Source organism: Amia ocellicauda, chromosome 2 (assembly GCF_036373705.1).
Source record: "Amia ocellicauda isolate fAmiCal2 chromosome 2, fAmiCal2.hap1, whole genome shotgun sequence".
Taxonomy (NCBI): Eukaryota; Metazoa; Chordata; class Actinopteri; order Amiiformes; family Amiidae; genus Amia; species Amia ocellicauda.
Genome location: NC_089851.1, coordinates 63,027,486 through 63,047,218, shown reverse-complemented (window position 1 = coordinate 63,047,218; position 19,733 = coordinate 63,027,486). Strand labels below are relative to the sequence as shown.

At 45.0% G+C, this 19,733-nt stretch overlaps 1 protein-coding gene across 6 annotated transcripts in view; it reads left to right on the top strand.

Moving 5' to 3' along the window:
* The window catches only part of galnt11 (UDP-N-acetyl-alpha-D-galactosamine:polypeptide N-acetylgalactosaminyltransferase 11 (GalNAc-T11)), a 42,803-nt gene that overhangs the window by 22,095 nt on the left and 975 nt on the right, over nucleotides 1–19,733 (top strand). The window contains exons 2-13 of one of the 6 annotated variants that reach the window (XM_066688366.1): nucleotides 1,940–2,006; nucleotides 4,538–4,861; nucleotides 7,009–7,132; nucleotides 7,575–7,741; nucleotides 8,244–8,432; nucleotides 11,343–11,592; nucleotides 11,741–11,858; nucleotides 12,704–12,856; nucleotides 14,079–14,297; nucleotides 16,786–16,890; nucleotides 17,246–17,383; nucleotides 19,479–19,733. The exon at nucleotides 19,479–19,733 is cut by the window's right edge and continues 975 nt beyond it. In XM_066688366.1, the coding sequence (XP_066544463.1) occupies nucleotides 4,576–4,861; nucleotides 7,009–7,132; nucleotides 7,575–7,741; nucleotides 8,244–8,432; nucleotides 11,343–11,592; nucleotides 11,741–11,858; nucleotides 12,704–12,856; nucleotides 14,079–14,297; nucleotides 16,786–16,890; nucleotides 17,246–17,383; nucleotides 19,479–19,610 (1,881 nt within the window). In that variant the 5' untranslated portion in view covers nucleotides 1,940–2,006; nucleotides 4,538–4,575 and the 3' untranslated portion in view covers nucleotides 19,611–19,733. Of the gene's footprint in view, nucleotides 1–1,939; nucleotides 2,007–2,101; nucleotides 2,250–4,465; nucleotides 4,862–7,008; nucleotides 7,133–7,574; nucleotides 7,742–8,243; nucleotides 8,433–11,342; nucleotides 11,593–11,740; nucleotides 11,859–12,703; nucleotides 12,857–14,078; nucleotides 14,298–16,785; nucleotides 16,891–17,245; nucleotides 17,384–19,478 lie in introns of those variants that run through there. The other 5 variants (XM_066688386.1, XM_066688337.1, XM_066688355.1 and 2 more) reach the window with 5 other exon arrangements.

The following is a 19,733-nucleotide window of genomic DNA, read 5'->3' as shown; positions in this document are numbered from 1 at the left end:
TTTCAGATGCAGATAGACTCTATTTTTAAAGGCACTAAAAATAGCATAGAATTGCTTTTTTCTTGTTTTTGGCTGCATTGTGCCACAGATTTTTCCCCTCTATTTTTCTGTCTCATGGAAGGTATGTGTCCTGTTTCCTTTTGTGGTTTCACCATGAAATTACAAATGTGTTATAGGGGCGGGGGGGAGGCTGGCAAATTACCCTTTGTGGGATATCTCCAATATCTCCATTGTGAACAGAGAGAATAAAATCTGGGCATGCTTTGTAAGGCGAGTGTATCTTCAGTTGAGTTCTCTGCTGCTCTCTCTCTAAATGCTTCAGATATGTCGCTTTCTGATGGAGGATCAGCGTCTGGCAAATTGCATTCGGATTCAGTTTTTGCTGGAAGTAGCCAATGATAATTCCAGATATTAATTAGATGAATAAGAAGCCTATTACTCTACAGTATAGTGTGGGGACTACTGGGGAACCTGCAGCCTTTATCACAGAGTAGTCATATTTCTTCTTTCTGAGTGCTGGGTAATAGAAGGTGCTTTAGCTGCTATTAAGATGCATAGGTCTGCATCTTTATGGCAAGTAACTGTAGGCTTTTCTTTGAATGTGTACTGCAATCCTTCCTCAGTATTTGTTTTATTTTGTACTTCGTCTCCCCTCAAGGATGAATCTCAAGGATGTCAGAACTAACCCTGTAGTTATTTATGCTCTCTTGGGGGGGGGGAATCCTGCCCAGAGGATTACAAAATGCAATGACTTGCCTACTTCAGAGGCTACTTCAGTCCAAGGCTTAACTTACACAATTGTTTCTCCAAAAAAGCACCGCAAGGCCATGCACCCTTGTGTATTCAGTCTGGTATGGCAAATGGTTTGTGACATTGCCTGCGGTCGGGCGAGTGTCCATAAAACAGTCCTGAGAATAATAAACCGCTTAGCATCTCAATGCATCTGCCTTAAGCTAATACTGCCCTGACAGTAATGGTGTGTTAATAAGCAGTAATGCTAGCAGTTGCATAGCGGCCTCAAGGTCACAGTCTGTTTCAACAATGGCAAGAGGAGACGGTAGGTAATTCCACAGTGTCTCCGAAACGCATGCCGGCGTTCGGCTCTGGCAATTTACTCTTCATAAAACAAGGCCCTCACAGTTAAAAATTCCCTTTGGTCAGATGGGTCTACCTGGAGACCAAACCCAAAACGAGGAAAAATAATTTGAAAGAAAATGAAGTATTGTATTTGATAAAACTGTCAATAAAGGACAAGGGCTGAACATAAGAAAAGAGTTTCTAGAATAGTTCTATAGTTCTAGAATAGTGTATAGTGTGCCCCGCCCTTACCCCATTATTACAGGCAAGGACTATTGGGAGCCAGAGCTGGTTGCACTGGGTTGTATTTGTCAGTGTTATCATTGTCGGTGTGTGCTGTATACAGTGATGTTTTTGTATCTCTTGCCCCATTTTACAAGCCCCACCAGCAAACGGAAAGTCATTGCCACCCCTGTTGAGTTCCTAATTGTTTCTTTCTCTTCCAGCATGACAAAAACCCGTCATACTGAGCCGTTTCTCTGTCATGCGAATGATCAGTAATGGTTCGATATGCCCCTAACGCTTTGTAACACGACACCCAGGGTGTGTCTGAGTGTGAGTGTGCTGAGCATGCTTTCTAAGTTCCAAATCCTTTACAGTGTACACTAGGGCAGTAGCCCGCAGATTGAACAATAAAACCAGTCAGGGTGTCTGCTGGGTGCAGGATGTGTGTCGGGGCCTGAGATGACAGCTGGGACAGTGACTGGCGGCCCCAGACTGCAGATTAATGTCAGGCACAGCTGCTGACCTCTCGGGAGCACACTAGATTACCAGAGCAGGCTTGGATTGACCCACAGCTCCTGGGCTGTGGAGAGACTGTTGACACATTTTGACTTCCCTTCTCTTCATTTGTGTTCAATAGCTGGAAATCAAGAACCTGCCGATTCCCCCCCCACCGAGGCCAGTCATGTGAACTCCCTATAGTAAAAGTAAGGATTTTTTTTCTGCCCCTCCTGACAGCGTTGTAAATTTTTAGTCAGTAATGTTAATATTTCACTAATTTGGCCTTAATCCTTTATGAGAGCCCTTTGTCCCTGAAAAAGTTGCGTGGCTTGCTCAAATTGTAGTTGGCAGCACTTGACATGTCAGTGCTTTTGGCAGAAGAATATGAACAGTAAGGACACTGAACTTCTGGAACAGGTTTTCAGAGCTTTTGCCATCTAAAAGACTTGGTAAGTAGGTGGTAGCTTCAGGTTATGAAGAACTTTTATATCTTAGTACAGTATTGTCTCTCATTGTAATACTTTAGAAGGATGTCTTATAGCTTGCTTTTAGTGAGCTGATTTTAACTGAATGACTGATCACCGAATCATTATAAAACAACAAATAGAAAAATAAAGACCAGCTGATACTGCAACTGTTAACATCACTTGTGTTTTGAATTTTGAATTTTGAATCTCTTGAACGGCTGCATTCTGTGTCAGCCCTGTAGGTTTCCTGCTTTTTAGGACCACTGCGCATTTGGCTCACAGATGGACTGGATGTCGGAGCCAGAAAATAGGATTTGAAATCAGGATCTGAGTGTGTCTGGTCTTAAGTTCTAACCACACAAGCCTTTGTCCGCCATGGCTTCCCTTAGCAATTCAGTTCCAGGGCTGTAGAATAGTTTGTGTTCCAGTTCTCTTATGCTTTCAATTCCTCTTCTCATATATATAATAGAATAGAAGTCAGAACTCATAATAAAATAATTGTAAGCTCAGAGAAACACAGAGATCTTTACTGCACCAGACTGAGAGCTGTCCTGTCTGCACCCTGCAAATCATCGCAATTTGTCATGGAGAGCTGTGCAATGGAAGCGTGGATATTGTGCTTGAGACTGCGTTTAGGTAACGCACACTGCATGCACGCGTCCAAGGGATAGACTCCAAGGATTTGTTTTGAAAAGGAAGTTTATCATCATCATCGATATCAGTCTTTGTCCATCCACTGCTGGATGAAAACATCCCTGAGAAATCTCTGCTTGCGTTTCCATCTACGGTGTCCAACAAGAGCATTTGATCTCCTCTTCCTGTCTTTTGTGTGATTTCTATTGAAATCCTTATACTTTGGTGCTACAGGGTGGGAAAAGAAAATAAAAAAAGGTTATTGTTTTGCTTTCCAAACGGTTACCGTCGCTACTGTGGGCTTTTAGTAAATGGGACAGAGTGGGGTGGGTTCTCTCTCTGAAAGGGAGAGTCTGAACGGCGGAGAATGAGAGCAGAAAATGAGAGTCCATGGCTGATTACTCTCAAGAGCTCTCCCTTTATGTGCTGCTCAAACACTCCATTGTGCTGCATAATGGTGCTGCTCTGTGCCTTAATCTGTGGATTAGGACAGGGAGAGAGACGCCCAAAACCCGGCGCTGGTCCAGGGGAGAGGGGAGTGTGTGTGTGTATGTGTGTGGGGGGGAGGGGGTATTCTTCAGTGATATTTTGCGAATCCTCTCAGCCGCTGTGTGTGGACTGCAGTTGGGGTTGATTCCAGTTGGATTCTAATTCAGTTCTGGAATCCAGATCCTTAAAGGGAAACTGGGTGTTCTGGGTCCCATTCCAAAACGGTCCCTTCATTCACTGAACCAGTTAATGGATTAACAGATGCGTGATCAGCCACCGATCTTAAGAGCCCTTCCAAACCCAGTGCCCTCGCCGAGATATCCTAGCCCAGTCAAATCCTCAGTCTGTTTTTGTTTTGTTTTAAACCATTCATATTTTTTATTAAAGCCCTTGCTTTGTACAAGCTAAACATCGGATTAATCCAAAACATTTCCACGGATAATATCCTTAAACAACCCAGTCCAGGAAACATTGTCCAGGCATCTCGCATGCCAGAGCAAAGGGTCAACTCCTTGTGTTCACTTCTAACTCCTCCTCATTTCAGTCGAATCCATCCCAAATTCAGATGCTGTTAAAATCCCAAATTCCAGTGGTTTCCTGTACCTCTTACTCTGTCAATTTTTAATGCCAATGACAGAACTGAGCTGAGGTTGACTCGGGATTGACCCCGGCTGTGGCAGCAGACGGGAAGCTGCTTTCACATCCCAGATCAGTCGCCTTACAAAGTGTGACCTGAATAACGCGGTGTCTCTGCTCTTGTTGTCTGAACATATTGAGAATATGGATACGTCTCCATCCGTCTGTCTCCAAAGAAAATAAATACTAAAAATAAAAGCCGGCAGCACCTTTTGACCTTCGTATCCTTCCCAGAGGTTTTATTGATTTTGAAGTAATTGTTTTTCCTTACCCCTGGCATCCAGCTCTTTCTGTCATTTGGCAAGCTATAATATGAATAATCAATTTATAAAGAGTGTGTTGGATAACATTATTGTGAAAATACGTGTTTACATGCTAGGTATTTTTGCTGTTAGTGTAACAGGCTTTAGGGGTGCTTTTGTGTTTGTGTGTGACTTTAGCCTTGAACCTTGAAGCTGAGACACTCGCTGATTAGTGACGTCCAGCTTTGTCGTCATCTTCTCTGGGCGCAGGGGATTGAGAATGGACCGCCAGCGATGCTAGGGCCACCATGGGCAGCGTGACGTGGCGCTACTTTTGCTATGGCTGTCTCTTCACATCCCTGACCTGGACACTCCTCCTCTTCATCTACTTCAACCTCAGCCGCGAGAGCCAGCCCTTCCGCCATGTGCCCGTCCAGGGGGCCCAGGCCTTCCGCAATTACCCCAGGAAGTTCCAGCCCCGCTTCACCCGAGGGCCAGCCCGCGAACCAGATCCCAAGCGACCGAATAACTGGGTCAGGGAGCAGCACGGAGCGGCCCTGGACAACAGGAAGGCTGACCTTTCCCCTGAGATGGGTAAGTCCATTGCATTGTAGACTGGGGCAGGGAGTTGGGGGTCAAACTCATTTCTTGGAGGACTGCAGTGTCTCCTGGATTTTGCTCAAAACCAACCCAGCCCTCAGCTATGTAGCCTGTCCACTGACATGCTGAACTGGATGAACGTAACTTTTCCCGCCTCCTGTCCTGCTGGATTTTGTGCCAATGGAACCCTTAACTGAACTCCAAATAACACCGTGTAACTTTTTATTTATTTTTTGTTCCTGGGTAGTAAGTGTTATTTCCCAATTGCTCATGCCTCAAAAGTATAGAAAATGCCTATTATTCCCCACAAACTTTGCTTTTGTGACCAGGACAGTGATGTTTTGAAATGTAACTATTTCCAATGAGAAAACGGGCGAATTTGTGTCTTTTCGTTCACATAAAGTCTGAAAAAAACAACATTAACATGTATTTATACTAAAGTAATACAAAAATGACTACAAAAGATTCAGAAGTGAGTAGTTTTTCGAGATTTATGATTATACAATCGTAAATCTTTAATAACTACTCACTTCTACATCTGACTTTATGTGAATGAAAAGATGCACATTCGCCTGTTTTCTCATTGGAAATATTATTAGTGCAATTAAGGTTTCAATTAAGTAATTGACCAGTAGGACAGTGGGGTCCCCAGGAAAAGGTTTGGGGAGCACTGCTCTGCAGGCTGATTGGTGGAAGTCATTATGAACCTGCATGGAGTGAAAACTGGAAAACTTGATACCGTTCTTCACTGCACTGTAGTGTATTGCAGCAATCCAAGACCGGTGAGCATTGACCCTCCAGGGGTGCTCTCTCTCACTAGGAGCTGAGGATGTTTTAGGCTATGAACCCCCTCTTTGTTTCCCATTGGTCATGTATGTTAACTTGCCAAAGTCAAGTGGACTCTCTCCCACGACTGGGCTGTCCTGGTCACCGCAGGGCCGTGCCAGTCAAGTCTTTTCCACGCTGCTTTTTGTTTTTCCAGAATTATTATTATTTGTTTAAGACTTTTTGGCCAGACGTCATTGGTATGAAAATGGACAGCATGGTTCCCCAAACCTCACAAAATCTCTTTCGCTGCCAAGCTGGCTTTCACTGGACTCTGTCAGGTGGGCTTAATCTTCATTGCCTGTCCAGATGTTTGACTGCTGGCTGGAAAGAAAGTGGGTGTTATGAGACAGACTGTAGGCCAGGTGGGGGGATTTTAAGTGAGATGGCTTTCTTCCATACCTGGCATTTCAGGAGTGCTTGACAGCTTGCCTTGGGTCCAGAGCAGCAAAACCACAGTCTCAAACACCTTTTCCACACAGAGAGGCTAGTAATAACTAGGTTTGGCTGTGAGAGAGACATTTTGCAGTAGCGCTATTTTCCGTGAACATGTAACGTGTTGCCTTTGTCTTCCCATTCTTCTCATCGAAGAGCCCTAAAGTACTGAATGACCCCAGTGTTCCACACTGCAGCTTTTCACTGACCAAGGCGTGTCGACTTCATGGGTGTGTGTTTGTGTGACGCTCGTATTGGAAAGACTTGAGAGGAAACTCAACTGTGTTATGGAACTGGCCTCAATACAGTGGGATCAGTTCCTGGCGCTGACCCAACCAAGAGCAGTGTGTTGCCGTGCCAGCTTGAGCCTCCTACCTACAGCAGATTGCAGCACTTCCAGGAACACTCCATATGAACCAAGCTGCTTATTTTAACCCTTAGATGCAAATGCAGTCTGTGTGGGAGACCCACACATTGCTATATTGCACTTTCTTCTACTCTTCTGCAGTTCAACAGAAGTCGATCTGGTATAGTTTGTATTAATGTCTTGCTGATGTGGATCCTCTACTCCCCTCCTGTGAGCAGAGCCAGGGTTGTTAAGGGCTAAAGGGTTGCATTAGACTCTACCAGCCTCTCAATAATATTATTATTATTATTATTATTATTATTATTATTATTATTATTATTATTATTATTATGATTATTATTATTATTAAGTTATCTAACAGACTCCTTTATCCAAGAAGACTCTCAATCTCTAACATTCTATGTTCTTCATGTGCTTAATCGGGTTATTTTCCAGACTGCTTAAGCTGACCGTTGTAATGAGATGTTTGCTGTTACTTTACTGTCTCCCCCACCCCCACTGCCCCCAACCCTAGGTATGATTTTTAATGAGCAGGATCAAGAAATCCGAGACATGGGCTACCACAAACACGCCTTCAACGTCCTCATCAGCAACCGCCTGGGCTTCCACAGGGACCTGCCCGACACCAGGAACGCAAAGTAAGAGCTCTCGAAGGCTCTTGCTGTTCGAATCGAATGCCTCTGATTTAATAGGCATTCAGATTATTCGTGTCAATTAAGGCCGAGCTGGAAGGTTCCCCATTTATTTGGCAGTCTTTGTTTCCATTCTGCGCCTTCAAGTCGAAACGTAGTGGTTGGCCCTCGCTAAAATATAAAGAAATGTATTTGGTGGAAAAACAGGAATGAAAAAGTAAATCTTGTCTGCTTACTTGAACGTGAATAAACCCTGATTGAGACCGTTTTAGAAATGGGTGTGTTGCTGTTTTTTGTTTCTTAAAAAACGTGTTGGTAAACTGAACACAATTACAGTTTCAAGGATGTGGGACAATGTGTTTATTTCGCTTCATACATGTTGGTGCGTTGCTACAGTTACTGGCCATGTTTGTAAATGTATTTATTTTGATTATATGTTCTCTTGCAGGTGTAAGGACAAGCCGTACCCTCTGGGCCTGCCCCCGGCCAGTGTGGTGATCTGCTTCTTCAACGAGGCTTTCTCTGCCCTGCTGAGGACAGTCCACAGTGTGCTGGACCGCACCCCCCCCGTCCTGCTGCATGAGATCATTCTGGTGGACGACCACAGCGAGCTGGGCAAGCGACTCGTTCCACTAATGTGTTCAGAGTGGGCTCACACTGTTAAACATCTCATGAAATGTGTTCAAAATAGATAATAAATTAATATGTTCCAGATTAATTGAAGAACGGTCTGTGGATGATTGGCAGGTCATGATGATTTGGTCTAGATCTTCGTGATTTGGTCTCAGAAACTATTTTAGAAGTTAAAATGCCAGTTGTACACTGGCTCTTGCACCACACTCAGTCAGTGAATATGTGTGCAGACGTACCTCCCACAAAAAAAAAATACAAGAGCACTTGTTGGCTGTTTAGACCGGAGATAATCGATAATTGATCAGTTATATGAGTTGGTCAGCGTTTGGTATTGAATCAGTCATCCGTTAAGGGAAGATATAGGATTGGAAATTGAATTCACCGCAGTGTATGTGATTGCGGGTGTTTTGTGCTGTTGGCCCCAGGCCTCATCGATGTGGTTTCCAAAGCCCCTGTGCTGAATCTGCTGTCCCTCTGACAACAGATGACCTGAAGGGAGATCTGGACACCTACATCCAGGCCAACCTGCGGGGCAAAGTGAAGCTTGTCCGCAACGAGAAGCGGGAAGGCCTAATCCGAGGCAGAATGATCGGGGCCTCTCACGCCACAGGTGAGCCCTGCGGAGCGGGGTCCGTGTGTGGAGACCTCCGAGACCAGGGCGTTGTTTCAAAAGGTCTCCCTTCTCTCCTCTCTGCTGAGAATTGTTGATTTTGATTATCCTTTTTCTTCCTCCCCTCCCTATCCTGACCCTCCTGACCCTCCTAATCTGCGTTTTATATTCATACGGATATCATTTACTTACATTTACGTTTGTTCCACATTTCCCAAAGCCCCGAGCGTCTGTAAATTCAATACCAGCTCTTAGGTCGTTTTTATTTGTGGATGATCTCATTGTGTTTATTATATTTCAGCCGTATACTGTCTAATCTCATGCACAGTTAGCAATATCTGTTGGTTAATCAGCAGGGCTAATTAAATTGCTGCGTCTTGCATTGTAATTTAGTACAGAATGGAATACAAACCAATTGTAATGGTAATTAAATCATATAACATAGTCTTGTGATGAGTTGTGGAGGATCACTCGGTTTTTCTTCGACTATGGACCTCCATGGGGGGGAAACCCAACTCTTTCACACACAAAAACAATACACTGTTGTATGCTTTCTGTTGCATGAATCATATGTCTTTCTTGAAGGAAGTGAAGAGGGGAGTCTCCCCTTGTAAACGAGTGAAATGGTACATTAAATCTGATGTTGTATAACAATACAAATAGAAACAAGAGCTTTGATGTTTTATGAAGAGACTCAGGATTGTGGGGTTCATTGTCTTTGATCTATATGCAGACAGAGACCTTTTATTATTGTTTGGGGCACAACTCTACATTTTTGGGCCAGCATTATAAATACAGAAAACGTTTACACACTAGAGGAGGCCACTCTGGTAGCTACAGCAACTTAATGATCCAAGAGTTGCATCCTATCCGTTTTTAACGATCCCAAAGAGCTGCCTCCAACCGCACGTCCGGGGGAGTTTGACTTTGTTCCAGACTCCCACCACTCTCGCTGCGAGGAAGTGTCTCCTGTTTGTTTTGCTCCAGGTGGCTTTTATACTCCGTTTCCTCTTGTGTTTGCCCCCCGGGGTCTTTGCATCGCTGTTGATCTTGAAGGGGTTTATTAAATTTATTTGGATTGATGGGTACCTATCACAATTTTGAAAACCTAAATCAAGTCCCCGTGTTATCTTCTTCGCTCCCGGCAGGAAATACCCTGCTTCTTCAGCCTGCCTGAACATGACAGTTCCCTTGTAAATCGCTGAATATGATATCTCTGTAATGTCTTTGTGATTGCTATGGTATTTATTGTAAAGATTGTGTACAGTAAGCGAAAAAGTATTTGATCCCCTGCTGATTTTGTACGTTTGCCCACTGACAAAGAAATGATCAGTCTATGATTTTAATGGTAGGTGTATTTTAACAGTGAGAGACAGAATAACAACAAAAAAATCCAGAAAAACGCAGTTCAAAAAAGTTATAAATTGATTTGCATGTTAATGAGGGAAATAAGTATTTGGTCCCCTATCAATCAGCAAGATTTCTGGCTCCCAGGTGTCTTTTATACAGGTAACGAGCTGAGATTAGGAGCACTCTCTTAAAGGGAGTGCTCCTAATCTCAGCTCATTACCTGTATTAAAGACACCTGTCCACAGAAGCAATCAATCAATCAGATTCCAAACTCTCCACCATGGCCAAGACCAAAGAGCTGTCCAAGGATGTCAGGGACAAGATTGTAGACCTACACAAGGCAGGAATGGGCTACAAGACCATCGCCAAGCAGCTTGGTGAGAAGGTGACAACAGTTGGTGCGATTATTCGCAAATGGAAGAAACACAAAATAACTGTCAGTCTCCCTCGGTCTGGGGCTCCATGCAAGATCTCACCTCGTGGAGTTTCAATGATGAGAACGGTGAGGAATCAGCCCAGAACTACACGGGAGGATCTTGTTAATGATCTCAAGGCAGCTGGGACCATAGTCACCAAGAAAACAATTGGTAACACACTACGTCGTGAAGGACTGAAATCCTGCAGCGCCCGCAAGGTCCCCCTGCTCAAGAAAGCACATGTACAGGCCCGTCTGAAGTTTGCCAATGAACATCTGAATGATTCAGAGGAGAACTGGGTGAAAGTGTTGTGGTCAGATGAGACCAAAATTGAGCTCTTTGGCATCAACTCAACTCGCTGTGTTTGGAGGAGGAATGACCCCAAGAACACCATCCCCACCGTCAAACATGGAGGTAGAAACATTATGCTTTGGGGGTGTTTTTCTGCTAAGGGGACAGGACAACTGCACCGTATCAAAGGGACGATGGACGGGGCCATGTACCGTCAAATCTTGGGTGAGAACCTCCTTCCCTCAGCCAGGGCATTGAAAATGGGTCGTGGATGGGTATTCCAGCATGACAATGACCCAAAACAAAGGAGTGGCTCAAGAAGAAGCACATTAAGGTCCTGGAGTGGCCTAGCCAGTCTCCAGACCTTAATCCCATAGAAAATCTGTGGAGGGAGCTGAAGGTTCGAGTTGCCAAACGTCAGCCTCGAAACCTTAATGACTTGGAGAGGATCTGCAAAGAGGAGTGGGACAAAATTCCTCCTGAGATGTGTGCAAACCTGGTGGCAAACTACAAGAAACGTCTGACCTCTGTGATTGCCAACAAGGGTTTTGCCACCAAGTACTAAGTCGAAGGGGTCAAATACTTATTTCCCTCATTAACATGCAAATCAATTTATAACTTTTCTGAAATGCATTTTTCTGGATTTTTTTGCTGTTATTCTGTCTCTCACTGTTAAAATACACCTACCATTAAAATTATAGACTGATCATTTCTTTGTCAGTGGGCAAACGTACAAAATCAGCAGGGGATCAAATACTTTTTCCCCCACTGTATGTATGAATTAGATGCCATTAACCAGAGCAATTTACAATTGACTCACGATATACACATCAAGAAACTGAATGTTGTTAGAGTGAGACACCATGTATGATCTTGGTGCTAACTGGGGTGACGCTGACTGTGTTTCGGCCGTCAGGGGAGGTGTTGGTGTTCCTGGACAGCCACTGCGAGGTGAACGAGCTGTGGCTGCAGCCCCTGCTGGCGCCCATCCTGGAGGACCGACACACGGTGGTGTGTCCCGTCATCGACATCATCAGTGCTGACACACTGGTCTACAGCCCCTCGCCCATAGTCAGGGGCGGCTTCAACTGGGGCCTGCACTTCAAGTGGGACCCCGTGCCCCTGTCCGACCTCGGCTCTCGAGAGGGTGCCGTCGCCCCCATCAGGTCAGTGATTTTTTTTTTTTTTTTTTCATGTGTGAGACCAATCTTGTGGGTTTGTTTGATGTCAGCAGAGTGGGCGTGTTTCATCCTTAAATAAGAAGGGGTGGTAAAATGAACATGAGTGATAAATCTGCCCCCTTGTCCGTTTCAGGTCTCCAACGATGGCCGGAGGGCTCTTTGCGATGGACAGGAAGTATTTTAATGAGCTGGGCCAGTATGACAGTGGGATGGATATCTGGGGTGGGGAGAACCTGGAGATTTCCTTCAGGGTAAACATCTCTTTAATTTCATTAAACTTTTATGTTTCTCTCATGTAGATGACTGAGATCCATGTATAATATATATATATAAACTTCAGTTAGTGGAGATTGTTTTTCCAGTTTCCTTGTCCCGTCATTCTCAGCCCCTGGTCTCGTTTAAAATCCAGATGAGCTTTCTTTTCCAGGGTAAAAAAAGGATGTTAAAATGTACACTTCGTCAGTGAGATGAATTGCGGTTCCCTTACAGTTGGCTTGCTTTTTGTTTTAAATGGCAGACTGGAATCGAACGCCTGTAAGACATAACTGTTCTTGTTCGTTTTAAAATGCTTGGACCTCCCTAATTACCCCGTGTGTGGTGTGAGGCCTCCATCAGTCCTCCGTCTGGGAAAACTCTCATTCTGACCAAGTTCAGAAACACTTTATTTAAGGGTAAAGCTTAAATCTGAGGTTATCTCCGTGTTACAGCGAACCAGAAAGATGACATCCTTCAAACAGAAGTAAACAAAACTTCAGTTTGCAGCCTGACTTACAACAAACACGTGGAATAAAATGTGTGGTTTAAGGTAGTTTGCGATTGAATGGAATTTTCTACCACTTTTTTACACAACACTCTCCCTGACGCGCACACACACACAGTTTGTTCCCATCTTGGCTCTAGTATATATAGATGTGTCTGTCTGTCTGTTCCCTCCCAAGACAGGAATTTGGACATGGAATTTGCTTTCCATTACCCCCTTAAAATGAATTTCCGTTTGGCGTCCATTAGAAGCAATGTTTGAACTACATTAAATCAAACCTGATGTGGTGATCCCCCACCTCCCCTAATCAAGGGCTTTTCTTCCTGGCTCTGGCAGATCTGGATGTGTGGAGGCCGGCTGCTGATCATCCCCTGCTCGCGAGTCGGACACATTTTCCGTAAGAGGCGCCCGTACGGGTCTCCGGGAGGGCAGGACACCATGGCCCACAATTCCCTGCGCCTGGCTCACGTGTGGATGGACGAGTACAAGGTGTGTAGTTGTGTAGTTTTGCTCTTCTTTATGTATCTGGACAATGTGGTCCGTGCAAACGTGCTATTGTAGGACCTTTACAGTAGAGATGGTGACCTTGTGTGGCTTGGGGATGGATTTCGGCTTTGTTTTTGGGGATGGACAATGTGGTGACTTGATGTTGACTCTCTGTCAGCACTATCCTTTAAAATGCCAATTTTCGACACATTAAGAGTAGAGCCCTTTTGTACATGAATTCAGCACCACACACATGCATTTTGATTCAAATCCACCGAAGCAGCAGTTGGGTTCAACCCAGCACTGAGTCAGTCTCTCTATATGTTTTGAATGAGGGAAGAACTCAGCAGCTGCAGCAGGTTAGAGGTTTGTCAGGAAAGGGGGTTTCTTGGCTGTCAGAATAAAGCCACCAATATTTTTTTTTTCCTGATTGTCTAAGCGATTTAAGACTGCAATTACACAATCTGGAACGGTTAACTTGTTTTGTTATAGTTTTAATTGAATGATTGACAAAGCATGTCATGGCCCACTGTGGTCATGTCAATCTGTAACTTTAAGCACTGAAGCATGTCACACAATCGTCAGGTGACTGCTGTTCCTGCGATCTGTTGTCTTTTTACTGTACTGTCAGCTAATCATTAACTGGGCCTGAGCTTCCTAGAGTGGAGTAAATGGGAGTCGGAGGGAACAGAGCAGAGAATCAGTGATGGGAGAAATGTTTATCGATCGTGATGCGTCCCTCGATTCAGAGAGGCCCTTAATATTTCCTTGGTGAGATAATGCCATGGCAGTAGGTCAAGACACACTTGCTCTAAGCCAAGGAGATGCTTTCACACGGCTGTCTTTGTATTCCAGGAAGAGGCATTTGTATTAATGTATGAAATTCCAGGGCAGGAGAGACTTGGCCATGCATGTTGGCCCAGGCTAGGTAATGGGGGTCAGTCAGGCTGTTTGAGACCCCATGGATTTACTGTGAAGGCCTGACCTTCAGAAAAGCCTGGCAGTTTCTGCAAGTCCTCGTCTTCACCTTGACAGCTTGCTTGGCCCTTCAAATGCCAGCTGGAGACCTGAAACTTGATTTTACTAAAAGTTGAGCAGTCCTGCATTGAACTCGGTTGCAGAAAAACGCCGACGTCTTCACACCGAGAGTCCTCCGGTTCCCACAGGAGATCGACTTTGTGTTTAACCTATACTGACAGAGCTCTGTTTCTTCTTCCCACTAAAGGAGCAGTATTTCGCCCTGCGACCTGAGCTGAGGACGAGGGACTACGGGGACATCGGCGAGCGCCTGGCCATCCGCAAGCGCCTCGGCTGCAACTCCTTCAAGTGGTACCTGGACAACATCTACCCTGAGATGCAGGTGTCGGCCGCCCACCCGAAGCCCCAGCAGGCTGTGTTTGTCAACAAGGGGGCGAAGAGGCCCAAAGTCCTGCAGCGAGGGAGGGTAAGCTTCTCCCAGGCTGCTCGGTGACGCCAAAAGAACACAGATTAACAGTAAAGAATGCTGTGCTCCTCCATGCGTCCTTTCACTGCCTTGTTTAGACCAGCTAACCATATAAACTCAGGGTGTTAACCCCTTCAGTGCCTTTGGGTTCCCCCGTCTCCAACGCTGGCTTCGGACAGGAACTGAGCTACACCTGCAAGTTAGGGGAGTTTCCCTGCAGTACATTTACACATTAGTTTGGCCATTTTTACCCCAAGTTTTTTTCTGTAGCTTTTCATACACACGTATGTCTGTTTCCCGTGGTTTCACAGAGTTTGTATCATGGCTTACTCTACCCCTCCATGCTTTAACATGTCAAAACTGAAAGAGACTGTTGTGACTATTGTTATCTCTGGAAATAAACAGAGCTGATGCCACGCGTCTTCCCAAATGATTACTTGTTGTTGCACCGGATTGTGTGGTCAGTTCTGTTTGTCCTTTTAAAGTTCGGCAGCTATTATTGAGGAGCAGCCTTTCAAAGGTAGCCAAGCACAGTCAAAAAACGCTGATCGGAAACAAAACTTTGAGTTGAATCTGACTGTAATCATATTTAGCAAGATGTAGCATCACAAATAATGAAACATGAAGATCACTCTGCTTTAGAAATCCTGGTGGAAGCTCGATTATAAACACCTCGGACGCATAGGCGAGCTGTTGGGCCTGTGTTTAGATCACGTCATGTGTCCTGTGTTGTTGCTGAATCTCTCCCATGTTGTTCAGGGGCACAATATGTGCGTATGGGCAGTGGTCACATTGCAGATTCAAAGCATGCATCATAGTTGCATTTTAGCAGATGTTACAGCAGGTGGCACTGTGGGAATGGACAACTAGGTCACAGTGATGGAGAGAGCAGTCCACGCCTCGAGTAGCTGTCTCTCTGCTCTTGCGCTTCATGAACGTGTGTCTTTGATTTGTAAGTACATAACTGCACTTTGTGTCTGAAGCACTATCTCACGAGTCTTTTAAAGGCTGTTAGGGCAGCATGGATAAAAGAAAGAGGGATAAAAAACCAAATGCTTCATGATTGCAGACTTCAAAGCATTGGAAGAAACTGGCAGCATAAAGCTTCACACATGACTTGCAAGAGTCACCTTCGTGTCTTGCCAAATAACGTTTTGGAAGCCGGCGAAAATCACCAGCGTTTTCATGGCTCTACCTGTAATTTGTAGGAGAGACATAATCCAAGTCTGTTGTTTTATCTATTATCTGTATATTTGTCTAGCACCTTCATCTCAGGCAACTCTTATTCAACAGCATCACAACCTAATGAAAGCAAATGGGGAAAAATAAAAATTACACAGTGGTGCACAAATTACACAGAGCAGCATTGAAGCAGCAGGAAAAGGCAGGGGAAGAGTGATCGGTAGTGGTAGGGAGAGAAGCTGCTAAGAGTAGTGTGTGATATTGTATAATCGGAGAGAGAGAGAGAGAGCACGGTGTGATGGGGACTTGCAGTTGGAACGGACTCGGAATGGAACCCATAACCCAGAAGAATCCAGTTTTGCAGTGCAAGCCTTAATAAGTAATTTCAGACATTTCCCCCAGCTAAGAGATATTAAGCGTCCACAATCCAATTGACTGAAAATAAAGTGGCAATCCCCTGTAATTCAGGTAGTATGTGATAAGCAAGCCGTCTCAAACATGTGAGGATAACTCCCGAGAATGAGACTGCCTCTGTTTTAAAAATACAGTTCGTAAATAGATGATCACTCCCTTGCTCTACAGTGCACTGAGCTTCATAAACAGATGCTGTTAAGATTTTTAGTAAATGATGCATTTATGAAGCGCAAGAAATGCAAACCAGATATCTAACCTTGCAGGTCACACAGAGTTTAACTTGGACACAATAACAAACTTTTGAGCACATAGAATTAGTAACATATACTTTCTTGTGAATATCAGTGAACTGACCTTTTTTTAACAGCCTAATGAGATTTGTTTCACAACAGCGGACAGCCAGCACAGTTGCTCGTAACTGTGAGAGCAAGGCATCCTGGGAGATTGCATTGTTTGTGTAGCACTTGTTTTCCCAGAACTCTTTTCCAAAGATGCATTCCAGACGATTCCTCATATTCCCAGCCGGAGATTCCCATTTCCTATTGCTCAGAAATAGTGTCTTAAACATGGTAAAGAGAGAGACACAGCACGGCACAGGCCACCACAAATGACACATCTCGGGGGATGTTCTTCGAGTACAGCACTACACACAGTACTGTAACTGTGATTACTGGTGGGCAGGCGGCTGTGAGTGCGTCAAGGCCGGAAGAGGGGTAATGCTATAAATGCAGCTGTCTGCTCTGGAGGGGTATTTAATGTGAAAGCTCTTATCAGCTCGATCACACCTAATCTTCACAGGCTTAGCAGCCCTGTGTGAGAGAGATTAGGCCCGATTGCTGACTCTATCTCATACTTGTTTTTCTCTCTCCTCTTCCGTCTCTCTGTTCCTCAGCTACGAAATCTCCTGGTCAACAAGTGCCTGGTGGCCCAGGGGCGGCCCAGCCAGAAGGGAGGGATAGTGGTGGTGAAAGACTGCAACAGCGACGACCCCGAACAGGTACCGACTCTCCTGCCTCTGCTCCTCTGTTCGGTTCGGTTTCCCGTCTCTCTTCTGGAAACCGATAGAAGAACTTGCTCTGCTAAAGGGCTGCGCTGCTAAACTGTCACTTCCTCTTCCCGTCTGTCTATCTCTGTGCTTCTCTGCCTGTCTGTCTATCTGCCCACTTGTCTGTCTTTACTTAATTTCTTTTTGTTCACTTCATTTCTAACTTCAAGGTATGCTAGGCTTTCCTGAATCAGATCTGTTTCTCTCTGTTTGTTCCTGTGTGTCTCTCTGTCCCGCTGCGCTCAGTTTGTATGTCTCTCTGTCTCTGTGTGCTCTCTGCTTGACGTGTCTCCCGTGCTTTGCTCAGGAGTGGGCGTACGACGAGGAGCATGAGCTCATCCTGGCCGGCCTGCTGTGTCTGGACATGTCAGAGATCCGCTCCACCGACCCCCCCCGCCTCATGAAGTGCCACGGCTCCGGGGGCTCCCAGCAGTGGACACTCGGGGTAAGAGGGCTGCCCGCCCGGCCAACAGGCCCCTCTTTACAGAGACGCACCGAGAACACCTGGCTCTCCTGACGATGGGGAGAGCGGACTGACGGCTGTGCTTGGACAGAGTGTTCCTCTGTCGCATCCAGGCCTGCACGTAATGCACTTTAACTCTATTACTGCACCAGTGCCTGCTGGAGGGGAAAGGATCAGGGAGAGAGGAACTGGACTGGAGTGTCTCTCTCTCCGTTATAACTCCGTTATAGCCCACGAATCACTCAGTTTATAAAGGTGGCTAAATGTATTGGATTCAGTAACCCTTAAAAACCCAGCGTGGCGTAGATATGTGTCCACAAACATTTCGCAGGCTTGTCAGACATGTTTTACCTCAATTTACCATGCCTCTGGATGAGATATATACAGTGCCTATATAAAGTCTACACCCACTTTCAAAATATTCTCCTTTTGTTTTCTTACAGCCTAGAAATGCATTAAAAACTTTTTTTTTTTTTTTTATAATATACACATCCTACCCCACAATTAGAAATTCATAGAAAATGTATTGGTTATAATAATAATAATAATAATCATCCTAATTTAGCTAGTGTTTGCAATCACCTTCAAAATCACACACTAAGTTAAGTCATGATTTCAGGATAACTTCAACCGATCCTGTAGGTTCTCTCTGCTGGGTGAAGCATTTCAAAGCAAAGACTCAACCATAAGCACCAAGGAGCTTTCAGAAGAACTCCAGGACAAATCAGCGAATGGGTATAAAAAATATATACAGCTCTGGAAACAATTAAGAGCCCACTGCAAAATTCAGTTTGTCTGGTTTTACTATTTATAGGTATGTGTTTGTGTAAAATGAACATTTTTGTTTTATTCTATAAGCTACTCACAACATTTCTCCCAAATTCCAAATAACAACATGAATGGAATGGAATGGCTGCCATACATGTAGAGATGCTGATTTAAGAACAATTTGCAGTGGTCTCTTGATTTATTCCAGAGCTGTATCTGAAAGGCTTGTAATATCCCTTGGAGCACGGTCAAGAGAATATTAAGAAACGGAAGGTGTGTGGCACCACCAAGACCCTGCCTCGATCAGACTCTCTCTCCAAAATGGATGACCGAGCAAGAAGGAGATCAGAGAGACGGCCAAGAGGCCTACCTAGTCTTTTAATGCCAATACTGGTCATGCCCCAAGCACTCCACAAGTCTGGCCTGTATGGTACTCAAGACGCCCACCTTGAATCCCAAGTATATAAAACAACACTCAGGGGACTCTCTTTTCTGGTCTGACAAAACTAAAATTGAACTTTTTGACCTGAATGCAAAGCGTTATGTTTGGCACAAACCCATCACAGCACATCACCCAGAGAACACCATCCCTGTTGTGAAGCACGGTGGGGCAGCATCATGTGATGGGGATGTTTCTCATGGGCAGGGACTGGGGGCACTTGTCAGGGTAGAAAAGGAGAATTAACGGAGTAAAGTACAGCAAAGTCCTTGAGGAAAACCTGCTGCCCTGTGCAAGGAAGCTGAAACTGGGATGGAAGAGCCCTGACCTAAACCCAGTCAGAAATGTGTGCCGTGACTTGAAGATTGCAGTCCATCAACACTCCCCAAGGAACAGGTCAGAGCTTGAACAGTTCTGTAAAGAAAGTAAAGTTGGTGGAGACCCGTCCCATCAGACTCACAGCTGTAACTGCAGGAGAAGCTGCTTCCACCAAGTATTAACAATAGTTCCAATAGTTCAGTTTTCTATTTTTCATATTTTTCATAATAAAAGCTTTTTTCCCCCTTTACAGTGTTGAGTATCATCTGCAGGTAAGTTTTAAATGCATGAAAGTGGCACTGACACGACAACGTGAAAAAAGTGCAAGGGGTTAATTGGGCACAGGTCAGACACAGTGGTGGTTAAGGGCACTGTGGTCTTTGAGAGGATTAAAGGGCATTCAGCTGCTTCTCAATTTAATCAAACAAATGATCTATATATTATACAATATGATGTAAAAGGTGACCAGGATGACGGCGAGGGAGAATGAATCCCACACACGGATCCTCGTCTCTGTTATGAAGTGCGTTTCTATTGTCGTTTCTCTTCCAGAAGGGTAACCGTCTGTACCAGGTGTCGGTCGGGCAGTGCCTGACGGTGCTCAACCCACTCGGCCACAAAGGGTACGTTGCCATGGCAATCTGTGACGGCTCTCACTCCCAACAGTGGCAGCTGGAGGACTGAGGGTACCGAGAGAGACGGGCTTCCTGGGGCCGAGGGTCCTCCGTGCACCTCCTGCCAGCGGGAGCACAGCCCCGAGGATCTGCAGTGTTCGACTGGGAAAGCACACTTTTTTTACAGGCCGGG